The 23021-nt window shown below is 61.7% G+C and overlaps 1 protein-coding gene across 4 annotated transcripts; it reads right to left on the bottom strand.

Moving 5' to 3' along the window:
* Positions 1 to 5202: 5202 nt before the first annotated feature.
* WDR5 (WD repeat domain 5) lies at positions 5203 to 21395 on the bottom strand. Of its 4 annotated transcripts, XM_079790033.1 has the most exons (16): positions 20695 to 21394; positions 20310 to 20484; positions 19754 to 19978; positions 17236 to 17427; positions 16561 to 16669; positions 16159 to 16232; positions 15265 to 15354; positions 15018 to 15107; positions 14821 to 14904; positions 13418 to 13473; positions 11524 to 11570; positions 9351 to 9426; positions 8757 to 8790; positions 8374 to 8448; positions 7761 to 7848; positions 5203 to 6907 (listed from the first exon to the last, which is right to left on the bottom strand). In XM_079790033.1, the coding sequence occupies exons 4-16, from the start codon at positions 17314 to 17316 to the stop codon at positions 6807 to 6809; spliced, it is 1005 nt and encodes a 334-aa protein (XP_079646159.1). In that variant the 5' UTR covers positions 17317 to 17427; positions 19754 to 19978; positions 20310 to 20484; positions 20695 to 21394; the 3' UTR covers positions 5203 to 6806. The 4 variants fall into 4 exon arrangements, with proteins under 4 accessions (XP_079646159.1, XP_079646158.1, XP_079646161.1 ...); XM_079790032.1 differs by having other exon boundaries at positions 20310 to 21394; XM_079790035.1 differs by lacking the exon at positions 19754 to 19978 and having other exon boundaries at positions 20310 to 21395.
* Between the last annotated feature and the right edge of the window lie 1626 nt (positions 21396 to 23021).

Below are 23021 nucleotides of genomic sequence, written 5' to 3' on the forward strand. Positions count from 1 at the left end.
TGCAGGAGGCAGCTGGTCGATGTTTCTAACTCTTTCCCTCTCCCTTCCTCTCTGTAAAAAAATCAATAAAATATATTTTTAAAAGATAAACTGACGAACAAAACTGGTCCAGAGGCACGGATGCGTGGGGCAGACTGAGACCTCAGAGGGGAGACGTGGCAGGGATAGGAAGAGATCAACCAAAGAACACATATGCCTATATATAACACATATGCACGTATAGAACACACATGCACGTATAGAACATATATGCTTGTATGGAACACATATGCATGTATAGAACAAACATATATGCACGTATAGAACACATATGCCTGTATGCATGGCCCGTGGACACAGATGATAGTTGGGGAAGGCTGAGCAGAGGGGAGCTGAGCAGAGGGGGGCAAAGGAGGGGGGCACTGGGGGACATCTGTAATACTGTCAATAAAAAAAAATTTTAAATACAGAACAGTCCGTTTGAATTTGAATTTCAGATAAACAATGAATATGTTTTAGTAGAAGTTCGTCCCATAAAATATTGGGGACTGTGCCGCCAGCACGGCCAAGGGGGACCCTGAGGGGGGCGGTGAAGGATTAGAAAAGACAGAGGATGAAGCTGGGTCTGGGTGGGACGCTGTCCTCTCAGACGAGAGCCTCTCTGATGGAGAGACAGCGCCACGGACCACCAGCCGTGTCTTTTACAGCCGATGCCACGCGGCACAGTGAGGGTGGGTCAGGGTGTTTACAGCATTCTCTGGGTTTCGATCCCACTCAGCTACAGGCACCTGGTCAGGCTTTGTTTCCTTGCAGCCTCTATCACTCAGGCTGTGGGGCCCCGTGTTCGGACCACAGGTTCCCGCTCACAACTCCAGCTGTTGGCGATCACGGTGCTGGGAGGCCCTGCCCTCCACGCTGGGCCTTGCACGTGGCCGTGAGGACTGTGCCCTCTCGTCAGCCCGAGGCCTGAACCTCTGCAGACACGGGGGCCGCGCCCCACAGGGGACATACCCTATTTGCTGTGGATCTGAGGTTCCAGTTTAACGGGTGTCCTGTTCTGCATGGAGCAACTCTACCCTGAACCTCGAGGGGACAGGCCTGGGGCTTCAACCAGGGCCCAACGGAAACCCCCCCCCCATCTCCACCCTCTGAGGCGAGTCACCCCAAACACTATCAACTGGCAGGGCGCCCTTGGGCTAGTCCTCCCGTCCTGTCCCTGCCTGTGCAAAATGGCTGCGCCTGCTGACTTCTGGAACTTCCTCTGACTTCATGCAGGGCCTCTGGGACATCCCCCCGGGAAGGAGACGTGGGGTCCCGTGAGTTCCTTGCTGGTGAGCTCCCCGCAGACGGTCACTCTGCTCGCCCATCGGCCTCCTGCTCAGGACGTAGCCCACTGGTCCAGGGCTCCCTGCGATGGAGGGAGAACGCGCCGGGACCAGGCTGAAGGCGCGGGCTCGTGGCGATCACAGCACCGACCCCGCGTTTATTCAACAGGCACTCGGGAGCACCAGGTCCGAGCGGGCACGGGCTCCGCCCTGAGGCCGCGGCGAAGGGGCAGGTGTCGGCTGGTTCCGCGTCCTGGCGGTCACACAGGTCAGCGGATCCCACCCGGGAGGGGCCCTGCCTCAGGTCCTCCGGCCTGGTCCTCGGCCCGTGCAGCCCTCTGCCTTAGCCTCCAGATGCTCCCCACATCTTGGTCATCGCCACGTGCCCAGAGCAAAGACAGGCTGCCGGGTGGGGAGGGGGCAATAGGGTTCCTAAATGCAGACCCCTAGGCCTGGTCCAGGCCCCAGACTCGGGGGGGGGGCCTGGAATCAGCATTTTGATCTCAGGTTTCATCCTAAAGCTCGCCAGGCCTGGTCTGGGGCTCCGAGGGGCCAGCGGCCCTTCTGTCCAAACCCATGGGGACCAGGAGCCGCAGCCCCAAGGAAGGGGAGGCCCATCATGGCCTGGCCACGGGGCAGGAGACGTCACTGGGACCCGGCACCCCCATGGAACCCCGCCTGTGACCAGACCCCAGGGGCCCAGGCCCGAGGCCCGAGGCGGGGCATGGGATCCGGGGCCCCCAAGTAAGACGCGCCTGGCCTCGCCCACAGCCGGGCTCACACCCACCTGTTGCCCCAGCGGAAGTGTAATTTTGCACAATTAACCAACCTCTCGGGCCTCTCTGTCTGCAGCTGTAGAGCGGGGGTGCCGAGGGCCGCTCCCTCGTGGGATGTGGGAGTGAAGCGAGAGACACTTGTGCAGGGCGACCCAGGCCTCGGCACACAGTAGGCGCTCAGCCAGGCCTCCAGGCGCGATCTCCGTCACAGCCTCTCCCTCCGGACGCCCTCCGGTCCCGCTCTCACCTCCATTCCCTCCACAGACTCCGCAAAGGTGGGCGGTGTCCCCGTGCGGCCAGGGGCTCGCTACCTGTCCCTCAAGGGCTTCCCTGAACCTTCCCAGTGTCCAGCCGGCCCGCTGCGCCACCCCTTCCGCCCACGCCCTTCTGTGTTGTCTCTGCACGCGTGTGTGGACGCCTAGTTGTGCATGGACACAGGATTCTGCACACGTGGGCGTGCCCGCACGTGTGCACATGTACATGCACACACGTGCACTCACACATGCACGTCCTGCGCGCACTCGCAAGTCTCCCGCGGCCCCCGCACCCGCAGCACACGCGGGCCGCCCGGGGACGCGCGCCCGCAGCCGTCCGGAGGCCCCGCCTCGCCGCCTGGGGATGGGCCGCGGCTCGCGCGGAAGAGGCCGGCGGGAGCCCTGCGGCCCGTCGTCCACCCTGCGGGACGGCCAGCACCCGAGGCGTCGCACTTAAACCCCGAGGGAAGGGCGGGCGGGAGAAGCGGGGGCAGCTCCGCGCAGACTGACCCGGCTGCGGCTCGAACCCACAACCCCGAGACAGCGCCGGGCATGCGCAGAAGCCGAGAAGGGCGGGCGCGGAGCGCGGGCGGGCGACGTCCCTCAGGTCCCAGCGCCCCGAGCACCCACAGTTCCAAGCGCAGGGCTGCGTCCGGAAGTCCGTGGAGCCGAGCTTCCTTCCTCGTCCTCTGATTCGCTACAAACCACTTCCATTTCCGCAGAAAGTTCCGAGCCAGTTCCCGACCGTTGGAGAGTCGCGTTGCTGTTTTGTTTCCGGGGGAATCTGGTTTGCTGTAGGACACGGGACTTCCGGGTGTTCCTCGCGGCCTTTGATTGGCTGTATTTATGCATATATTAGAGCACGAAAAAAGAGAGGCTTTTCCACACGCTAAAACGGATTTGGACGGTTTTAATGTAGACTCTGTGGTCTTTGTAGGATGGGAGTGCTCGCTCTCATGTCTCTGAGACATGTATATAAAGTCACCATAGTCTAAAAGTGATGGGAGTAGAGGTCTTTAAATAACCAACGGCGCCATGGCCCAGTTGTGTTGTATGAAAGGAGAGAAGGTTAGCACTCCCCTTGACAAGGATGGAAGAGGCTCTCGGGCCTAACAACACGCATACGGTTAAGGCATTGCCACCTACTTCGTGGCATCTAACCACTGTTTTTTCTCCCTTTTCACTGACAAGAGCACACGGAGGCCAGGGCGCCTTCACCACCTGCGGGGGTCTCACTCCGAACCTCCCTCCCGGCGCACCAGCCTTTTGACGGGTAGTCAGTCTTCCAGGAAGAACTGCCACCGAGACTTTGGCCAAAAGTCAGAGGGCTAGCTGGTGCCCTCCCTGCAGGCCCTCTGCCTCTGGAGCCTCCGCCATTGTGCGGGGAGCCTGGGGAGTGGACAAGTGTCACCTCGGAGATGCCAAAGCCGTGCCCAGGGGACAGCACTGCTGCCCTGCGGGTTTCCGCCACTCCTGCCCGTTTTGAATCCATTTGCACATTCCCTTCAGCACGTGTACACGGACACGTGTGTGTATGTACCTCTGGTTGCTTTGTTTCCTGGGTCGGTTTGGTATTTGAATTCTTTGAACTGGTGGTGACAATTCCAGCCACGGAGCTTCTGGACGGAGCAGGAGCAGGGCGACCAGGCGCAGCCCCGGGCCTGCAGGGGAGCCCTGGCCTCCTGGTCAGGGGAGGGACACGGAGCAGCTGGAGATCAACCACCACCCACAGGCAGGCCTCGCCAGGGCAGTTCACACCATGAACGTGTATGAGCACACGGACATGTACACACAGACGTGTGTATACACCTTAGTTTGTCGGCTTTTTTATCTTTCATTTTTGTGGAGCATGTGGACATATATACTTTTTTTTAATTTTGATTTTTTTTTATTTTTTACAGAGAGGGAGAGGGATAGAGTTAGAAACATCGATCAGCTGCCTCCTGCACACCCCCTACTGGGGATGTGCCACAACCAAGGTACATGCCCTTGACCGGAATCGAACCTGGGACCCTTCTGTCTGCAGGCCGACGCTCTATCCACTGAGCCAAACCAGCCAGGGCCATATGTACTTTTTTAGATATTAAGGCGGTGGTCGGCAAACTGCGGCTCGCGAGCCACATGTGGCTCTTTGGCCCCTTGAGTGTTTTGCAAAGGGCAGCTTAGGAGTACCCTAATTAATAACAATGTACCTACCTATATAGTTTAAGTTTTAAAAAGTTGGCTCTCAAAAGAAATTTCAATTGTTGTACTGCTGACATTTGGCTCTGTGGACTAATGAGTTTGCCGACTACTATATTAAGGCAACTGGGAAATCTGGCTAGCGAATACTTGACTGAAGACTGCTTCAGGTGTGACTGTGGTGTGTGCTACGGTTTTGGGAGAAATGCTTTTTAGCCCAGCTGGTGTGGCTCAGTGGCCCAGTGGCCCAGTGCTGCCCTGTGAGCCGGGTCTCAGTTCGATTTGGTTGCAGGCTCGATCCCCAGTGGGGGCGGCGGCAGGAGGCAGCCGATTGATGTTTCTCTCTCTCCCTCCCTTCCTCTCTAAAATCAATAAAAATATACTTTTTATAAAGAAACTTCTTTTAGAGATTCTACGTATTGCTGCCTAGAGAATGAAACCCCTGCGACTTGCAGGAACGGGCAGGGGCACAGGCAGCAGAGGCGCCGTCGCCGGAGCTGGAGGACGGGCGTGAGGGTCTCCACTCTCCCTCGTTGTCACGTTCCCTGCGATAACCTTCAGAGTAGTACAGGCTAGTTTTTAAAAGGCCATGAACTCTCGCCCAAGGCCCCAGCTGTAACAGGCCCTCAGCAATTCCACCCCCGTAACAGCTACACACGAAGGTAAAAGATGCTCAGGGGACAAAAATACAAGACATGAAAATCTTTATTTCCAAAAAGTGAATGTGTTTTTACATAAATCTACAACAGAGAATTCCAATGTAGAAAAAATACACTATATTCAGGACACGGTGCTGCGTACACACCCCTCCTCCCGGGGCAAACCGACCCCGGAACCAACAAAACAAGGAACGACCTCCCCCGGGAGCCACCAGCCAAGCCCCGGGCCTCAGCTCTCCTGTCAGGACGCTATAAGCCGGCCGGCCGAGCCATCACCCTCTCCCTGCGGCCGTTCACCCCAAAGACAGACAAGCCACGAGCACGTTCACGTCCAAGGACGGTCTGTGGCTGCCGCCCCAGGTGCCTTCAGACCTGTCACACTCGCCCTGAGCCACAGTGGCCACCAGGGGGTTCCCAGGAGGCCTGTCTGAGGGCGGCCCCCACTTCTTAACAGCCCATCCACCACTAGGCACCGTCCCGAACCCCCAAACCAGGGCCCAGGCCTCAGGGGCTGAGACCCAGGCTGTGAATGGATGTCAGCCGTCTGCTCACCCAGCCGCAGTGGGACCACACCTCCCTCACGCCTCCCCCGAAGGTCTCAATGCTGCAGACTGGGTTCGAACCCAGGGCGGGGGGGGGGGGGGGGGGGGCCTTGCTACATGCAGGGGTCCCCAGGAACCAGCCGCTGCCACAAAACTGCTCTGCAGCCCTGGCCTCATGCCCACTGCTGCCCGGGCTGGGCCGCCGGGAGGGCCAGGCAGGTGGATGACAGACACCCTGCTCCCTGCCGCCAAGGACTCCAAGAAGCCTGCCGGTCCTCAGGCCAGCAAGAGGCCAACCACCAGCGGGTCCCTCGGAGGAGAGCCTGCGCCGGGAACTGAGGTGCCGGGGCCTCCTGCCCCCCAGCCGTCCCGAGAGCCATCCGCAACGTTCAGCAGGACGTTTCAGGGCGGGCGCCGTCTCAGCTAGCCTCCCGGAGAGCTCGTCCCCGCCCCGTGCACAGTGTTAAAGTGCAGGCCCAGTCCTGGACCAAGTCCGCTCACCTGCAACACGCAGGGACAAGGTGCCCGGGGCCGCTGCCACACCAGCCCAGGGCCTCTGCGTCCGGCCTGAGGCGCGGCGTGTTGCGTGGACTCCACACACCAGCACCGAGCCCCCGAGCACGAGGTTCACAGACACAGCCTCACGGGGTCTGGGTTCCAGACACCCACACGGGAACGACTACAGGCAGGGCCGGCGCCGTGCGACCGTGTCGGGCAGGGCCGACTGGCCAGCCCGGACTGCGGAGGCCGGGCAGAGGCCGAGGCGACCGGTCACAGCGCTGGCACGGGCAATAAAACACCAAAAACAGCACAGAACATTTCCTGGGGAAAACGGCGATAAACTGAACTTCGCCTCACCTTCCGAAACAAAAATGAAAAGTCTTGTTGACGGAACACAAGAGAGACTGGGAACTCCTCCCAGCCAGAGGAACTGGCAAGAACGTCACCTTCTAGAACTTTCTGGTGGGACCTCTCCCCTCGGCCTAATGGTCCTCAGAGGGGTCCAGGCCCCGCCCCCGTCCCCAGCCTGGATGAGGGGAACCCCGGGCTCCGCCCTGCCGATCGGTAGCGTCCGGGCCTCGGCGCGGGCCTAGCAGTCGCTCTTCCAGAGCTTGATGGTCTTGTCGTTCTCCAGCGCGGCCGAGGCGATGATGTTCTCCGTCGGGTGGCACGCCGTCGAGATGACGACGTCTGCAAACAAGAGACAGTCCACACGCGCCCGCCCTGCGCAGGGACCTGCGACAAGCCCAGGGCGGCTCCCCCCAGCGCTGACCACGGACTCACACAGCCTGTCCCTGACAGGCCTCGGGCGCTGCGGGCAGAGGCCACACCAGGCTGGGTCACAGGTGGTCTCTGCCTGGACAATAGTCTTCACCGGGGCTGAGCCCACGCCCACCCTCCACCGCCGCCTGGCCTAAGCCCTCCGGGGCTGCTGTCACAGGAGGCAAGTGTGTGCCATCACAGCAGCTGGCACCTGGGCTCGGCCAGCTCGATGCACCAGATTTACAAAGGCTGAACCCGAACTTGAACTTGACCTTCCCCCACGCCCTCAGAGGAGCAGAGTGCCGAGCCCAGGGAGGAGCAGGCCACGTCGGTGCCCCTCCACCTCTGGGTGTAGCCATGTGGGGGTGCTGCTGCTTTTCGGGGACACCCCCCTCTGCACTGACTACAGAAGGTGGGATGCAGGGGGGACAGGCAGCTGGGGCAGGCGCAGCCCGAGTGCCGAGGGGCCAGTGAGGGGTGGAGGGACCCAGAGCCCTGCGGAACGGCCTGCCTGGGAGACAGAGCTGGGGCCCTGCAATGGACAGCGGGCGACTTCACTCCCGGACACGCTGGGCACGGGCCGCCCGCACCGAGAAGCCGCAGAGCCGCATGGACGAGGCCAGGCAGCCAGGCAGCCGAGGGGAAGAGGTGGAAGCCAGGACCTGGCGCTGGCCGGCGGCTCCCCAATGGGCGGCCCCCAGGCCACCAGAGAGCCCAGGACAGAGGCGGCCTCAGGCCACACACACCCGCCTCGCTGCGAGCACGGCCGAGCGCAGCTCACCTGTGTGGCCCTGCAGCTTCTGCACAATCTCCTTGGTCTGCAGGTTCCAGATGTACACCAGGTTGTCTTCCGAGCCGGACACGATCCACTGGGCAGACAGGGACGAGGTGAGGGGAGTTCCCATAGCCCCGAACTCACCCTCCCTCCCGCACTGAGCCCCGTCCTTGCCCCCCTCCTGCTCGCCACTCAGGAAGAGCCGCACACAGCGGGCATCGAGGATGTAAAATGTTTTCTTCAATTACCACTTTATAGTTTTGTGTCGCTTACATTTCAGCTGAATGTCCCATTTCCTCAGTCCCACTCCCCTGGACTGAGGCGGGCAGGCCTGGGGCCCGGCTCTGGGCGGCATGGCCTGCTAGGCGACCACTCAGACGCCTGCCCATGCCCGCCGCTCCCGGGAGCTATGCCGGGTCCGACTTACAGAGCCGGCAGGCCCAGGAGCACCCGAGTCACGACATCCCCTTTCTGAGTGACAGCCACCACCACTTTGCAGCGTGTGGCTTCGTTTTCGGGGGTTTTTTTGTGTATTTTTGTGTGCACAGAAAGCACCTGAGCACCCGCCCCTCGGCAGGGCCTCTCAGGAGGGCACTGGGACGGACGGCGAGAAACTCACCTTCCCCCCCGTCACGGAGAAGTTCGCAAATATGCAGTATTTCTCGTTCTTGTGCCCGGTGTACGTCTTCAGGCACTGAAAGGAACGTGCACGGTCAGAGGGCGGCGGCCCCGCCTCCTGGACAATTCCCCGGATTCTGAGTGCCGGCCCTTTAAAGCTAACCGGAAGTCATCCTGAAAAGCACTCAAATGCCCGCAGCACAAACCCACGTGGTCAGAGCTGACGTGCCAGCAAACCCACGTCTTGGAGAAATTTGCACCAAACCAACTCGATGAACATGGCTCTCTGAGCGCCCCCAGCTGCAGGTCCTGCTCAGCTCAGCCATCACCAAACCCCGCCCGGCCTCCGCACACCCGGCCCGGCGCGTCGTCTCCACTGCTCACCTTCCCTTTGCTGTAGTCCCAGAGTTTCAGGGTGCTGGAAGGAAAGAGGGGGTCACACACGCTCCCCGGCTGCTGGGGGGGCCTGGCTGCTGTCACTGCGCCCTCTGCAGGCTGGAACCCCCCCACGTGCAGGTGCCGGTGCCAGCAGTGGGATTTGAGGACACCCCAGAGCACAGCGCGAGAACCCCAAATATTTGGCTCAAAGACATTTTGAAAGGAAGCTGCTGGCTGCTCCCACATCACTGAGGGGTCATCTCATGCCCGCTAGAGGGACGTGGGGACCTGGTTCCAGAAAGCCCCACCCGACTTCAGCACAGCACCCGCCTCCTGGAGCAGAGGCCCCACAGGGCGCTGCGGCCTCTCAGGACGGCACTGGGAAGCCGGGCCCAGCAAGCCACCCCCCCAAGGGCCCAACGCGTAACAGCCAGGGGAGGCGGCCATCGGGCTGACGGGGCAATCTGCGCCCAGGCGTGAGGGGGACACGGCACAGAACCAGGCCGCAGCTCAGCCTGACCCCCATCCTGCAGCTGGGGTGGGGGAGGGAGGGGAAGGGCCCCGCGGAAGGAATGCTGCGGGGCAGGTGGGCGCACTCACTTGTCCAAGGTCGCCGCCAGGATGTACTTGCCGTTCGGGGAGAACTTGACGAAGGACACCGGGGGGTTGTCGTCATCTGCGGGGAACGGGGGCTGAGACAGGGCTCGGGCCCAGCGGGCAGGAAACCCCCATCGCTGCTCAGGACCCTCAGGTGAGGCCACCGCCACCGGTGCCAACACCGCCCCTCGTGGCCCCGTGAGAGCTGCTCGTCCTGTGCAGCCCACGGCCTGTGGGGCCGTCACCTCCGACGCGAGGGCGTGGGGAGCACAGGGCCCGCAGCGGTGCACACTCGGGGTGCCAGCCCCCCATCCACGGGCAGTGGGTGATCCAGGATCAGCTTCCTCACGTGAAACACCCGCACACGCCAGGCAGGCGGGGTGTGAGGACACACAAACGATCGGGTGGATGCTCTCAGGTTCTTCCGTGACCGTTTTAGCTAAAGATCTGTGAGTTCCTCCAGAAAAACGCCCCGTTACACCCACTGCTGCGTCTGAGCCCCGGCGGCCCGGGGACAGGGTCGGAGCCACCACGGCTGAGCATCCCCCTCACCGCCGGCCGGGCTCAGCACTCCGAGCCCAGGAGGCCTCTGTGCCACGTGACAGTGACAGTGACAGTGCCGCGCCTCCCGGCCGGGCGAGGGGACCGGGAGCCTGCACCTGGTGCGGGTGCCAGGGGAGTGGCATTACCACTTCGGAGAACCCGAGCCTGTCTGATGGGCACCTGGGGCCTGTGCTGCGGGCTGGTCCAAGTCACTGGAAAGGCACGGGAAGGCGTGAGGCCGCCAGCCCCTCGGTGCCAGGGGCCGCACTGGGAGGCCGGCGGGTGACGCAGGCGAGATGAGGGGCACCGACAGCCCAACCCAGCGCTGAGCACAGCATCAGCGGGACTATGTGCTCAAGTCCAGAAGGTTCTACCTCCTAGACCTGGACTGAGAAACGGGACCGGGAACCACTGCCCGCTGCCCGCCTTCCCCAGGTGCCGGGGTGCGGCTGCCTTAGGCTGGTTAGCCTCTCGGGCCTCGGTCTCCGCCCGCTGCGGGGTGGCCGAGCAGATCAAAGGTCCACATAACTGCTTAACAGAGAGCAGAGGAGCTACACCAGCCGCCCTGGAAAGACGCCTGTCGGGCTGCGGGCTGCGGGAAGTCAGGACGCCCCTGTCCTGGCCCGTTTGGCTCAGTGTTCAAGCGTCGGCCCAAGGACCGAAGGGTCACTGGTTCGATTCTGGGTCAGGGCACAAGCCCAGGTTGTGGGCTCCAGCCCCAGTCAGGGCCATGCAGGAGGCAGCCAATCGATGATTCTATCATCACTGATGTTTCTCTCTCTCCCTCTCCCTGCCTCTCTGAAATCAGTAAAAATATGTATCTTTTAAATCAATGGAAAAATATTCTCGGGTGAGGATTAACAAAAAAAAAGTGAGGCCTGGCAGGGCCATGACCAGCCTGGCTGGGTCTTAGAGGAGTCTCAGACACCGGCGCACAGAACAGCCCCTGCGAGGACCGAGGAGCTGGGAGCCTCAGGGACCAGCCCTGCAGGCGGGAGGCGAGCTGGGCGGCCTGAGCCCCCGCCTTACATGCTTCCACGGCAGCCTCGGGAGGGAGCTTAGGGGCGCACAACCCCCTGGCCAGCCCCTCCTTGTGGCTGCCGGCTGCACTGGCTCCCCTTTGACCTAAAACTGCGAAGACTTCCAGGCTGACTCAGGGGATGAGGCTCCTAAACAGCGACACGCCCTGACTGACAGCCTCCAGGGCGGACGCCCTCCCCACAGCCTCCCAGGCCCATGGCAACCTGCTCACAGGCACAGCAGGCCTGCAGCCCCGCCCACGGCATCCCACTCCAGGACACCCCGGCCCAGAGCCGCCCCCCTCCTCTAACGCGCCCGCAGTGACCTCAGGGCCTCTGCTCCAGGCTCCTCCATGCCCCTCCTCCGAGCACGGCTGGAGGGCGAGGCGCAATCACAACCGCCCCAGGAATGACTAGGAAGGGCCCCGAGGCCGAAGACCAGGGCCGGCCAGGCACAGGCAGAGCGCTCAGGTCCTTCAGAGGGCAGGGCGGGGCCAGCCCGTTAGTCGGGAAGGAGGGCAGAGGAGGGAAATCCTCCCGGAGGGGCAGACCCAGGACCGAGAAGGGGGCTCCCGGAACCTCAGAGGAGAGCCCCCGGGGCCAGCGCGGCTCACCGATCAGCGTCTTCAGGCACTGGCCAGAGGCGGTGTCCCAGATCCGGCTGCAAAGCAAACAAGTTGTGAAGAAACAAGTCACAGCTAGTGGCGTGCGTGGCCGCTCTAATCAAACCGCTTTAGAGAGAACACGCTTCTCGCACTGTCCCGCGTCACTCGTCCACTCAACAGCTCCTCTCGCACGTTCCAAGGACCAGAATGGGCGCTGCACACGCCACAGACCCGTGTACACCAGTTCCTCCTCCACAGCGGGGCCTCCGCGCACGGGCACCCCGCCTGGCCCCCCACACTGGGCGCCCTCCTCCTGGCGCCCCTATCACTGCGCGGCCTGTCTTCCCGTCTCGTTTCCGCTGAACGCGATCAAGTTTCTCGACACTTTCTCCCTTGTACGTGGCAAGTCCCACTCGGGTCATCAACGCAGCAGAGGCTGCCCCAGGCCAGCTCCTCCCAACACCCAGATGCGCTACGCCGAACCCGCCCGCTGAGTTCATCTAAACCAGCGGTCACCAACCGGTGGTCCGTGAGGTCGGCGACCACTCACCTAACCAGTGATCGGCAAACTGTGGCTCGCAAGCCACATGCGGCTCTTTGGCCCCTTGTGTTTTTAGCAAAGGCCAGCTTAGGAGTGCCCTAATTAACCTTTTGCACTCGGATGTCGAGTGTGACTCGACACGGTTAGCATCGGTAGCAGCTCGTACGTCGAGCCACACTGGACACGTAGTTTCACCGCGGGGGGAGGGGGATTTTTGTCTATTTTTCCAGTATCTTTTCTTGTTTTCATTAGCATGAAAGGACAAGTAAAATGTAAATGCCGTCTCAACTGATGCCAAAAAAGAAAAAATGAAAAACCGATAACGCATGTGAAATTTATTAGGAAACTAGTACATGATATTGTTGGAGAATTCAGAGATGGTACACTAACTTCCAGGGGTAGATTATTATCCACTAACTTAGAGCAACGTTTAGATGGAAAGCTCCATATAATCACACCTCACCCTAACAAAAAACACAAAGATTGTGTTGTTTGTTCTAACAGAAAAATCAAAGGAGGAAGAAGAGAGACGATTTATATTTGCGAAAACATGTGAATGTAAACCAGGTCTTCATGTGGGTGAATGTTTCAAAAAATATCACACCATGAAAAATTATAGAGATTAAAATTACTCTCTTTAAATGTATCAATAATTTGAAATATAAAAATATCCAAATAAATAAGTTTGTATGAAAAGAAACTCCAGTTTTTTATTCTACTGCCGCACTTTGTAAAATCTGGGGTATTTAAAAAATTAAATCCCGAGAAGAATAAAGGAATCGAGAAAAAAGCAAGCGAGTGCAAAGGGTTAAGTTAATAACAATGTACCTACCTATAGAGTTTAAGTTTAAAAAATTTGGCTCTCAAAAGAAATTTTAATCGTTGTCCTGTTGATATTTGGCTCTTGACTAACGAGTCTGCCAATCACTGACCTAAACCATCACATGCGCATCTTTCTCCCGCGCCTTCACCCCTGCACACATGCATCACCCCCCCCAGCTCCACGCCCACGATCCCCAAGGCTGCACTGACGGTATGCCGCCACCCTGGCCCCCTGCCGCCCGGCTGCCTGCGGTGGGGTGTCTGGGTTCACCACTAGGGACTGACGCCTTGTGGACGCTGGGCAGGCGGCTCCGACCCCTCAGCGGTGAGCGCCCCCCCCCCCCCCCAGGCCCGGTGCCTGGCAGGTCCATGTCAGTGTCTACAGGCGCTCAGTCTGGTCCAGGCCTCGCGGGGCCCTTCAGGGAGGCACCCACCACCCGAGGCTCACTGGGGGTCCACCCGTCCGCAGCCTCCCGCTGCTCCGCCCGAGGCCCACGCTCACAAGCACGCGTCTCCAAGGGGAGGGAGGCCTCCACTCACCAGAGCCCGTCGTAGCTGCTGGACACGATCAGGGACCCGTCGCGGTTGAAGTGGACCTGAGGGGGGGGAGGGAGGAAGACTTGACGCCCGCGACACGGGCTTCTTCCCCGCGGCCCCGCCCGAGTGCGGGGCGACCCTCTCTGCTGCCCCGGTGCTGGCTTCCTGAGCCGCCGGCGAGCAGGTAGAGGACGGCTCTCACCACGGAGGAGGAACCACAGAAGAAAACCAGCCTGCAGTCCGTCCGGAGGAGTCAATCACTTACTGAATCGGACTGAAACTAAACCACGGCCGCAGGAGGCCCACTCCTGAGGGCCTGTCCTGTCCGGGATCCGGCCCCCGTCGTCGCCATCGCCCCCCACCCCAGTGAAGGCAGCCTGACCAACGTAGCCAAAAATGACTTCCCCTGACATTGCTTTACAAAAGCAAAGAAATCAGGGGGGACCCTCCCCCCCCCCCCCAGCTCTGTAGCCTCCTAAGAATGGACTCTGGGGGCTTCTCACCCAGGTGCCCGCCCACGGCCATCCGAGCACCAGCCTGACACCCACCACTGCTCCAAGCCCCAGACAGGGACCCCACGCACGGCCTCCTGAGCGGTGTGGCTTTGCGGAGGGCACAGGAAGGAGATCCGGCGGCTCCCAACCCCGCGGGGACCTGCTGCCGGCCCCAGGTGAACTGCGGTTCGGCCCCATTGACCTGATCTCTAAGTCTAGCTCAGCTGGGGGGCGGGGGGGCGGCACACCTTCCTATAAACACGTTCCACTCTGACACGTCCCTCTCCTGGGACTGATTCACCTTTGGGGTTTTCCTTCTCCCCGCAATGGACTCTCAGTGCCAGTAAGAGGGTGGCACTGCCAGGAGTGAGAGTTCACACGCATTCCTATTCTTCCTGTTGAGTCCTGAGCCGACTGTACCCAGGATAAGCCTTCTTACAACAAATAACACCTTTTAGAACGGTCTTGCTTCCTGCTACGTGATCCGCTCCCAGGTGAGATGGAGGCACAGGGGAGCCCTGGAGCCCTGCTTTCGTGGAGCACCAACCCTGTGTGCAGTGTGACTACAAGGCCGTGCATGCGCGGCCCCTGCAGGACGGCAGGGCTCGGACCCCACAGAGCAGGACGGGCCCACCCACCACCCGTTCTCACCACAACCGGGATTCTCACCACAACTGGGCCATCCCACCGGCCTCCAGGACCACCCACCACTCAGAGCTACTGGCTCCACTCTGAACTCACACTGCACCCTGGTCACACTTCCCAGGACTGAACGCCCCGGACCGGAAGGTTCCATTTGGGAACACCCTCCCTCACGCTACAGCCACCGGCCCTTCCACAGACTGAGTTCCACAGGGTCACCCTCCACCCGCAGGTTCGACGGAGATGGAGTTCCCAGGCAGAGGGACTTACGGCGGAGACCGGGTCCGAGTGCGCAGGCAGGGTCTTGAGGCACTTCCCCGTCTTCACGTCCCATATCCTCACGCTCTCATCGAACTGCAGACAAGGAGAGATCGAGGCCACGTCACAGGGGACCTCCGAACCCAAAACTGCCACACCCCACAGATCACCTCTGTGCCCACCCCCACCCCGAAGAGGCCAGCACTTACGGAGCCTGAGACAATGAGGTTAGACTGCGGGTTGAAGTTACAGCAAAAGACGTAATTACTGTGTCCCTTCAGGGTTTTCAGACACTTTCCCTAGAATGAAATATTGACAGACTGTCACCCCGGGGCCTGCCGGCGGGGCCAGGCCGACCGATGCACACCTGGGAGAGCCAGGCCGCCGGGGACCCGCTGCCCCAGCCGCCCCTCTCCACACACGCTTCCCCAGGAGGGGACCCCGAGTTCGGCTTACCGAGCTCACATCCCATATCTTTAGGGTTTTATCATCTGAGGCAGAAACAAGGAGGTTAGAATCCGAGGACCAGGCCACATCTGATATTCCCTGGGGAGAAAAGACAAGAGGGTCACCATCTCGAGGGACAAAACACAATTAACCAGCAGAAGCCAAATCCCACCCCCCCACCCCCATCCAACTGGACACACAGCTCGTCCCACTCTGCAAGCAAGTCCTCAGCCAGCGCTGAGCTCGGAGACACCGCCCGGCCCCCGGCTACGCGCTCTTGGTGGCGCTGCAGGCCTCGTGGGCAGAAACGCATCCGGGACTCAGGGGCATTTGCTTAAAAAAGCAAGAGGTGGCAGCTCTGGCCAGTGTGCTCAGTGGTTAGTGTCAGCTCACGCACCAAAGGGTTTCGGGTTCAATTCCCGGTCGAGGGCAGGCACCTGGGTCGTGGAATGCCTTTCTCTCCTAAGCCCCCGGGCCCTGCTTTTGCCGCTATCACGTGTTCCCTGAGCTCACTCTTTCTACCTTTGTGACTTTTCTAAATAAACTTTCACTTGTATTCGAAAAAACGAGAAGACGCAAATAACTATCAAGAAGAATTTGGAGGGGGCCTGCCAAGGTGGCTCAGTGGTTGGGCACTGATCCATGAACCACGTGATTCCCGGTCAGGACACAAACCTGGGTTTCAGCTCAATGCCCAAGTGGGGGGGTGCAGGAGGCAGCCAATCTTTCTCTCTATCCCTCTCTCTTCCCCTCTCTCCAAAATCAATAAAAAACATATTAAAAAAATAAAAAGAATTTGGGGGGAACTCAACGTAACTCCACAGGCCTGGGAAGGGGCCCCACCCACGTGATCGCTGGAGCTACGCTGTCCAGCAGCCACCAGTGTGCAGAGTTGATACCTACCAGCTTGTGACCAGATATTGTTTTCTCAAATTTCCCATCATAGGCACCCCAAATTTTAATGAGTTTGTCTGCAGCTGAAAGAAAGGAGTAACAAAGAGCCCAGTCACCCAGAGTCCAAAATCTGGGTTTTCCCATGTGAGCCCCCGGGAACAGTGTGAGGGACCCTGAAGAATGCCACCCACAGAACGGGCAGTACCTCCCACTCCCCAACCACTGCCCAACCACTGCCACGGAGCGGCAACGGGCACCATTTCAACAGGGCGTGGCTTCTCCCAGTTAAACACGGAAGCTAGCAGGCACACCCATGCTGCACCGACAGAGGGGTGTCGGAGAGCAAGCCGCCCCCCCCACACACACACACACCCCATTTCTCCCAGCCACCGAGGCCCCGCTGATACCTACACGAACTCGCCAGCCACTCCCCGTTGGGGCTGAATTTCACGGAGGACACGGCCTTCGTGTGGCCGGCCAGGGTGAACTTGAGAGCATAGTTTGGCTTCACAGGTGTAGGCTGGTGAGGAAACAGTTCATCAGCCCCAAGTGCCCACCACCATCAAGTCAACCGTCAGCCTGAATCTGAGACCTCCGGCCTGAGCGCCAAACCTGTACCACGTGACTACCAGAGCTGTCTGCGTGTCCCTCAACCTGAACAGCCAGCCTGAGCTCTTACTTCCGCAGCCTCACCTCAGAGCCTCGGCTCCACCACCCTAACCCACCCCACCCAGACCACCAGCACCCACCTGTGCCAACCAGGTCGGCGCCCGCCTGCCCGCCCCTCATGCAGCCCCACGCACACCGGCAGGCTGCTCCCGGTGAGAGGCCCGCGGGGTCTGCACACCCGCCCAGGCATCGGAACTGTGGCCGAGGGGTGCTGCAGGACAGCGGTGCCGGGCCACACTCTCACCGGACTGAGGAGCGGAGTTGTGGCTAAGGCCCCACCCCAGGGGACGGGTCTGGAAAACCGCCCGCCACTGACTAAACCCGCACCGCTGACGGGCACACACTGATGAACTGCAGCGCCACTCCCCAGCATCTGCAGCCTCGTGCCCCTCAGTTCCCCAGGAGCCAGGGACTCGCCTTGCTCTGCGTGGCCGACGACGAGGGGGTGGGCTGCGCTCGGGCAGCCTCCGTCTCTGGCTTCTTCTCCTCCGTTGCCATGGCTCCGAGGCCCACCGAGCAGCAGGGAGATGCAGGCGGACGGGTTCACAGCTCCACACAACACTCAGAGCAGGAAGAGCTCTGGGCTAAGCGCAGCCTACAGTGGGGGACCTAGGCCAACCAGCAAACCACATTTTGTAAGTAACTTCCAGGAAAAAGGGTAAAAACCAGGGGACCACCTTACTGAGCCTGGATCCGCTGCGCCAAGTGGAGGCACCGGACTGTTACCCTGATCCCTAAAGCTTCCTGAGGCTGCCCTGGGGCTCAGGCAGGAGCTGTGATCAAAGGCCCCTCCTTCAAGGCCGCCTCCCATTGTTACCTGCGGGTCTGCGGGAATTCGGGAATGCAGCCCCACCCGGAATGCAGCCCCACCCGGCCGCCCGCCCAGCACGCCCAGCACGCCCAAGGCTCTCCTCCTCAAAGGGCCTTCTGCCATATAAACCACTGGAGGTTCTGGTCCGGGAAGAACGGCCAGATCACAGGAGGCTGCGCTGCGGGTGCACAGGCTGGGAACTCATCCACACCCTCATGCATCCCGGGTGAGGACCGTGCTAAGAGCCGTGTCTGCAAACACAGGGTCCCCGGCCCTGCCTGCTGGGAGGGAAAGCCTCCGCTCCATTCGGTCTCACCGTGACCATGGGAACGGCCCTCGCAGAAGCACCAGGGGACTCGGAGGGGAGCCACCAGCATCACTGGCCACCCAACCCCGGAAGCTGGGCCCACCCACCGCTCAGGAGTGTGCAACTGGAAGTTCTCGCTCGCAGCTTAAAACTAAAGCGTGCCCAGTGAAGTGAAATGGCAGCCATCACAAAAAAGAGCAAGTCTCCAAGTCTTCATCCCAGAAGGGAAAGGAATTACAACGCAGCACAGCTGTGCAGAGCAGGGCGGCACGGCTGGCTACCTGCGGCCAGGACGGACGGAGCCCGCTGCACCGCGTGGTGGGGGGGGGGGGGGGTGCGGGCAGCCCTGCCAGGGAACGCGGGCTGGCACTCGGCTGCGGGCGGCCAAGGCTCCTCTGGATTACCTTCTGCGGCCTTCCCCTCGGGGGCTGGGCCAGTCCGGGAGGGAGGAGCCAAGGACCAGGCTAGAAAGTCCATTTCCCAGAACCCAGCCTCAGAGGAGGCCCGGCCACACAGGGTGAGGCCAGCACGGTGGGGACACCGAGGAGAAAGGGGCGCTTCAGGGCCCGAACAGCGCGTGTTAGCATAAAAGCTGAGGCCCACCAGGAGGTGCGGCCTGGCCAGGCAACCGCCCTCAGGTGAGGAGAGAGGATGCCAGCCCCTCCCCCTCCAGCCAGTCCGCTCCCACCTGGGCGAGCCCAGCATCCACGCAAAACCAACTGGGCCTCTAACAGGGTCCCCACGTTTCCTCCTGGGGGGAGGGGGTGAAGCCCGGCACTTTTCACAAACACTCGGTGGTTCCCGGGGGCAATTGTTCAGGCAGCTGGGCTCCTTGGAAAGGCGGTGGGGAAAGGGAACGGCCACGGCCACGGGAGTTGGCCCCCGGGCACCCTGCCTGCCCACGGTGTTCGCCCAACCTCCTGCGGCCAAGCCCCCCAACCTGGTGCTTCCGGCCGCTGGTAAAATGCAGGTTCCTGAGCTCCAGGGCCGAGGCCAGGCCCACGGGCGAGGGAACACAGGAGGCAACCTGACGACCCCGCACCGGCGCCCGCGCTCTGGGCTCACCTGCCCTCCACGGCCCGGCCCACCCGGGAGGCAGTGCCCAGGCCGGGCCGGCCGGAGGGTCGGTACACGGACCTGGGTGGGAAGGAAAGTGACCGGAGGGCGCGTCTTTTCACATCACCCGGAGTGGCTCCCGGGGCCAGACTGGAAGGGGTCGCAGGCTCGGGGCCCGCCGCGGGGGCCTCCCCTTCCCGACAGCGAACCCCATCCTAGGCCTGGGGCTCTCGGGGAGACGGGGCCCGGCCGCCTCGGGCTCAGGCCGACCAGCAAGTCGGGGTGCAGGCGCTCCCGCAGCGGAGGGCAGACGGGGTGCGCGTCCCGTCCAGGCCCGGGGCTCGTGGGGTGTTTTTTGTTTTTTGGAGGCGCCGTGCAGACGAGGGGGCCTGCAGGCTGGCTGCAGGGAGACGTCGCAGCCCCCGGGCTGCGGGCTCCTCACTAGGCCCCTGGGGAGCGGCCGCCCCGGTGGGCGCCGGAGGTCCCCGGGAGCCGCTGGGGGCCGTGGGGGGAGGGGGACGGGACCTCCGCGGGGGAGGCTCCGGTGAGGAGAGGAGCCGCGCGCTCGGCCGGAAGAGGGGCGCAGGCGGGTACCCGGAAGGCGAGGCGGCATGGGCGCGCGGGGCGTCTGCATCGAGGGGCCCGGCGGGCGGGACCGGGGCTGAGGCCGGGCCCGCCGGAACACGTGCGGCGGCGGCGGTTTGGGGTGCAACGGCGTCGGGCCCCCGCGCGTGCCCGCGGCCCAGGCGCCCCCCGCTTACCTGCGGGGCCGCGGCGGGCGGGAGCGGGCAGAGCGCCCCGGGAGTCGCGTCGGCCGCCGCCTGGGCGGGAGCCGGACCGAGATCGATGAGGCGGCGCGGAGCCGGCAGTGCGCGTGCGCGAAGGGCCGCAGCGGCGTCGGGGCGGGGCGAGCGCACAAAGCCGGCCTCTCGGAGGGGCGCTACGGGGAGCGACGAGGGCCAGGACGCCTCGGGCAGGCCCTACGCCTTAAAGGAACAGTACATAGTACGTGCTTCCTGCCTAAAAGCCTTAGCCCCGTAGGTAACCGGTTGCAGGCCGTTCTTCTCCCGCGCTTTCTAAAAACTGAAGTATGAAGACACCGCCGCAGAGGGCCAGGGTCCCCCTCGAAGGCTCACGTCCTGAGCTCCCCCTGCAGCGGCGCTCTCCGCCGGGAAGCGAGGGCTGGCGGCCCCAACGTCTCTTCGGAGCTCCGGTCCCTCCCCGGTCGCGCGCTCAGGGCGGCAGCTGACGCGTGCAGGGCGTCCGCGCAGCGTCTCCATGAATGCTCGGGACCCCACAGGAGACAGGGACCCTTACCTTCCCGCTCTGCAGCGAAGACGGCGAGCTCCCGAGGCTTCCGACCGCCGGCTCCGCGCCCACCAGCGCTCCCGCGGGGCGCCCCTGCTTCCCTCCTGAGCCCGCACCCAGGAGAGCCGATGGGAGCTAGCGGGCTGCTCTGCTGTCTGCAGGGTGACGTCCCAGGTACCATCACCTGCAGTCACACGCGGGAAGGGGCGGGGCTCAGAGGCCTCGGGCGGACGGGAGCGCGGTTCTGGCCCCAAACCCCGTGCATTCCACCCCCCCACACACACACACACCGGGGCGCCCCTCCACTACCCACGTGGGTCTTAGCGTCTTGGAGGGGGTCTCCCCCGCGCCCCACCCCAGCCCATCTCAGAGTGACAGGCAGTCTGTTATTTACCGACTGAACCTGGGAACACCGACCACGACTCCGGACGCGGTGCGAACAAAAGGACGGAGCGTTTGAGACGAGCCGCGCCCGGGGAAGGGAGCTGCGCGGTTGCCATAGACACCGGCCGGGAAGCCCGGCAGCTGGTGTGGGGCGCCGCTCCCCACCCTCTCTGTGCCCCGGAGGCCTCTGCTCACTCCTGTACTCGGGGAGGCGAGGCCGCGGCTCCAGACGGTAACCTGACCGGCTCCGGAGGGAGAAGGGCGCCTCCGGCCACGGCCTGCCCTGGGTCCGCCTCCCCGCTGGCCGCGGCCTGAAACCCCAGCCCTAACCGGTCACAGCCGCGGTTAAGACTCAGCTGGCTTCCCTGGCCCTGGGTCCAAATCCAAACTCAGCCGGGGGAGTTTACCAGACCTAGTGCCGGGGTACCCCCAAACTGTGCACCCCGGGTCCCAGCGCCAACTCCCAAGTGCTTGCAGGCCTCCAACTCGCCCCTGCGGCAGGTGGAGCGAGACAAGGGCCCTGATCCCCGAGCTCAGAACTCAAGCCAGGTGCCCAGGTAACCTGGTTTCATCGCCCTCCTCCGGGAGATAGAAGCTTCCAGAGAGCCCCACGGGCGTGGCTCAGGGGCTGAGCGTCACCCTATGAACCAGGAGGTCACAGTTCGGCTCCAGGTCAGGGCACAGGCCCGGGTTTGCAGCCCGATCAATGATTCTCTCTCATCATTGATGTTTCTCTCTCTCCCTTCCTCTCTGAAATCAATAAAATATATATATATTTTTTTTTTTTTATTTTTTTTTTTAAGAATCAGCCAATGAGCCGAAACCGGTTTGGCTCAGTGGATAGAGCGTCGGTCTGTGGACTGAAAGGTCCCAGGTTCGATTCCGGTCAAGGGCATGTACCTTGGTTGCGGGCACATCCCCGGTAGTGTGCAAGAGGCAGCTGGTCGATGTTTCTCTCTCATCGATGTTTCTAGCTCTCTGTCCCTCTCCTTTCCTCTCTGTAAAAAAATCAATAAAATATATATTTTAAAAAAAAAGAATCAGCCAATGAATACATGAATAAGTGGAACAACAACCAGATGTTTCTCTCCAAAAAATAAAAAATAAAAAGAGCTCTAACCGGTTTGGCTCAGTGGATAGAGCGTCAGCCTGCGGACTCAAGGGTCCCGGGTTCAATTCCGGTCTAGAGCATGTACCTTAGTTGCGGGCAACACCCAGTGGGGAGTGTGCAGGAGGCAGCTGATTGATGTTTCTCTTTCATCAATGTTTCTAACTATCCCTCTCCCTTCCTCTCTGTAAAAAAATCAATAAAATATATTTTTAAAAAAAAGAACATCACCTTCTCATAGGACTCCTAGCTTTTGAGAAGCCATATTAGTCACAGGGACAGTGGAGGGCTTTCCACGAGGCGGTAGAGGAACAGACCACGTGGCAGGAACTGATGCCCCCCCTCCCCCCCACACCCAAAGCAGGCAGCAAGGTGGGCGGGAGCACTGGCCCTTTAACGGCCAAGCCCCCAGGTTGGATTCCGATGGCAGTTGATGAGGGAGCATCATGGGTCCCGGGATCACGGACACGGGGGATGTGCAGGCCCCAGGCCTTGCAGGGGCCACTGGCCAGGTTTCCCTGCGGGACAGCCGCCCCCGCTCCGCCTCCATTCCCAGGAGCTGCTGACGCTGCCCGGCGAGCCCAAGGCTCCCGCCAGCCCAGGTCAGTGGGGTCTGGGTGACCTTCCTTGTCCCTGGTGACTGGTTTGGGAGAGACAGGAGCCCGCTTTCCTCCATGCCTCCTCATGGTCCGTGCGACAGGCGTGTTGCCCACCGTCCCTGGGCCCCGTGGGCCTTCAGCCAAGCCGAGGCCCTTGGCCGCTCTGAGCCTGGTACCCAGACGGCTGTTTCCAGCCCTGACTGCCCCCAGCCTTCGCCGGGGCCTTGGTTCCCGGGGACAGAAAGAGCAGGTGGCAGGAGGAAGCGGGACTCGGCCTCCTAGGTTTCTCCGGATTCTCTCCTTCCAGGGCCTCTGCCCAGGGTGTGCCCTCCCTCATGGACCCGTCCCTTCTCCCTCCTCCCTCTCGCCCCTAGTGAGCACCCCAGCCCCGTTTCCCCTGCGTCACCTCCCCGCCCCCATGCCACCCTCTCTAAGGTGACCCCGTAGGCTGCCCCCCTCAGGGTGACCGACGGCTCTGTTGGCTTAGCACTGTCTCATTTGGAAACTGAGTCCGGCCGGCATGGTTCAGGGGTTGAACATTGACCTACGAACCAGGAGGTCACACTTTGGTTCCTGGTCTGAGCACATACGGGGTTGCAGGCTCGATCCCTAGTGGGGTGCGTGCAGGAG

The sequence above is a fragment of the Cnephaeus nilssonii genome, assembly GCF_951640355.1.
Source record: "Cnephaeus nilssonii genome assembly, chromosome: 14".
Lineage (NCBI taxonomy): Eukaryota > Metazoa > Chordata > Mammalia > Chiroptera > Vespertilionidae > Cnephaeus > Cnephaeus nilssonii.